Genomic DNA, 935 nt, shown 5'->3' on the forward strand with positions numbered 1-935 from the left:
CAAAACAGCACCATCATCTGGGGACAAAATGTCCAAATACTTGGAGCCTATGGGGAACATTTTCATTCAAACCATTACACTCTGCCTCCCAGAAAAGTCATTTTTAAAACCACTTTTCCTCATCCTTATCTGTAATGACACATCTTGTTTTGGTTTCCTCTAGAGCTGTGTTTCTGTTTATCATCTGGGTACCGGCCTCTGTGTTTCCCACCTTGGCCCATGTAAATCCCACTCCCCTGGGTTTTTGGAGTTTTTTGACACTGATTTGAAATGGATGTGTTCTCTTAGCAAATAAGATTGTTAGAATGAAATTCCAGCTATATAGTATTCTAATATAGCTCTAAGATCTTCGTTGCTGTTTGTAATGATTGATAGATAACTCGTTGGAAATGTGCATACATTTATTTTCAGATGAAATTATGGCTTGCATCATTTATTAAATATCTTGATTAATTTAAAAAAAAACGAAATGCTTACTAGCTAGGAAATAAAGACAATGTCTTCTATTATAATTTAAGTAAACAAGAAAATGAGTTAATCTTTACACAATTCTTGGGAACATACTGTTTCTAAAAGTCAACATATCTATATGATTCATTGGAATACTTTAATAATGTTAGAAAAGTCTAACCTTGAAATGAACTGAAGAAGGTTACAATGTTGGGATGCTTCATCTTTGCCAGAAGAACCACTTCTTTCTTTGCAGCTTCTTTATCCTGGATGGACATCTAAGTTAGGTTAAGAAACAACAGGTTTGCAAAGGTCACTTGCTAACAGAAGCATGGTTCCCTCTCACTCCCATCTGTTAAGGTCACTTCTAAAACTGATCTCCCAAAGGCAGGGCCACTCTGGAAGGAGAGTGTGCCTCATATCTAATCACTGGGTTGTCAGTGACAATTATAGTCAAGAAAATTGGTAATTCTTGGGAGATTTTT

The 935-nt window shown here is 35.9% G+C and overlaps 1 protein-coding gene across 4 annotated transcripts in view; it reads right to left on the minus strand.

Moving 5' to 3' along the window:
* Nek5 (NIMA related kinase 5) overlaps positions 1 to 724 on the minus strand; it is an 80,683-nt gene extending 79,959 nt beyond the window's left edge. For all 4 annotated transcript variants that reach the window (XM_029570581.1, XM_029570580.1, XM_029570576.1 and 1 more), the window contains exon 1: positions 632 to 724. In XM_029570581.1, the coding sequence (XP_029426441.1) occupies positions 632 to 674 (43 nt within the window). In that variant the 5' untranslated portion in view covers positions 675 to 724. The remainder of the gene's footprint in view (positions 1 to 631) is intronic.
* Between the last annotated feature and the right edge of the window lie 211 nt (positions 725 to 935).

This window comes from Nannospalax galili, unplaced genomic scaffold, assembly GCF_000622305.1.
Source record: "Nannospalax galili isolate Female #2095 unplaced genomic scaffold, S.galili_v1.0 scaffold1252, whole genome shotgun sequence".
NCBI classification, from domain to species: Eukaryota; Metazoa; Chordata; class Mammalia; order Rodentia; family Spalacidae; genus Nannospalax; species Nannospalax galili.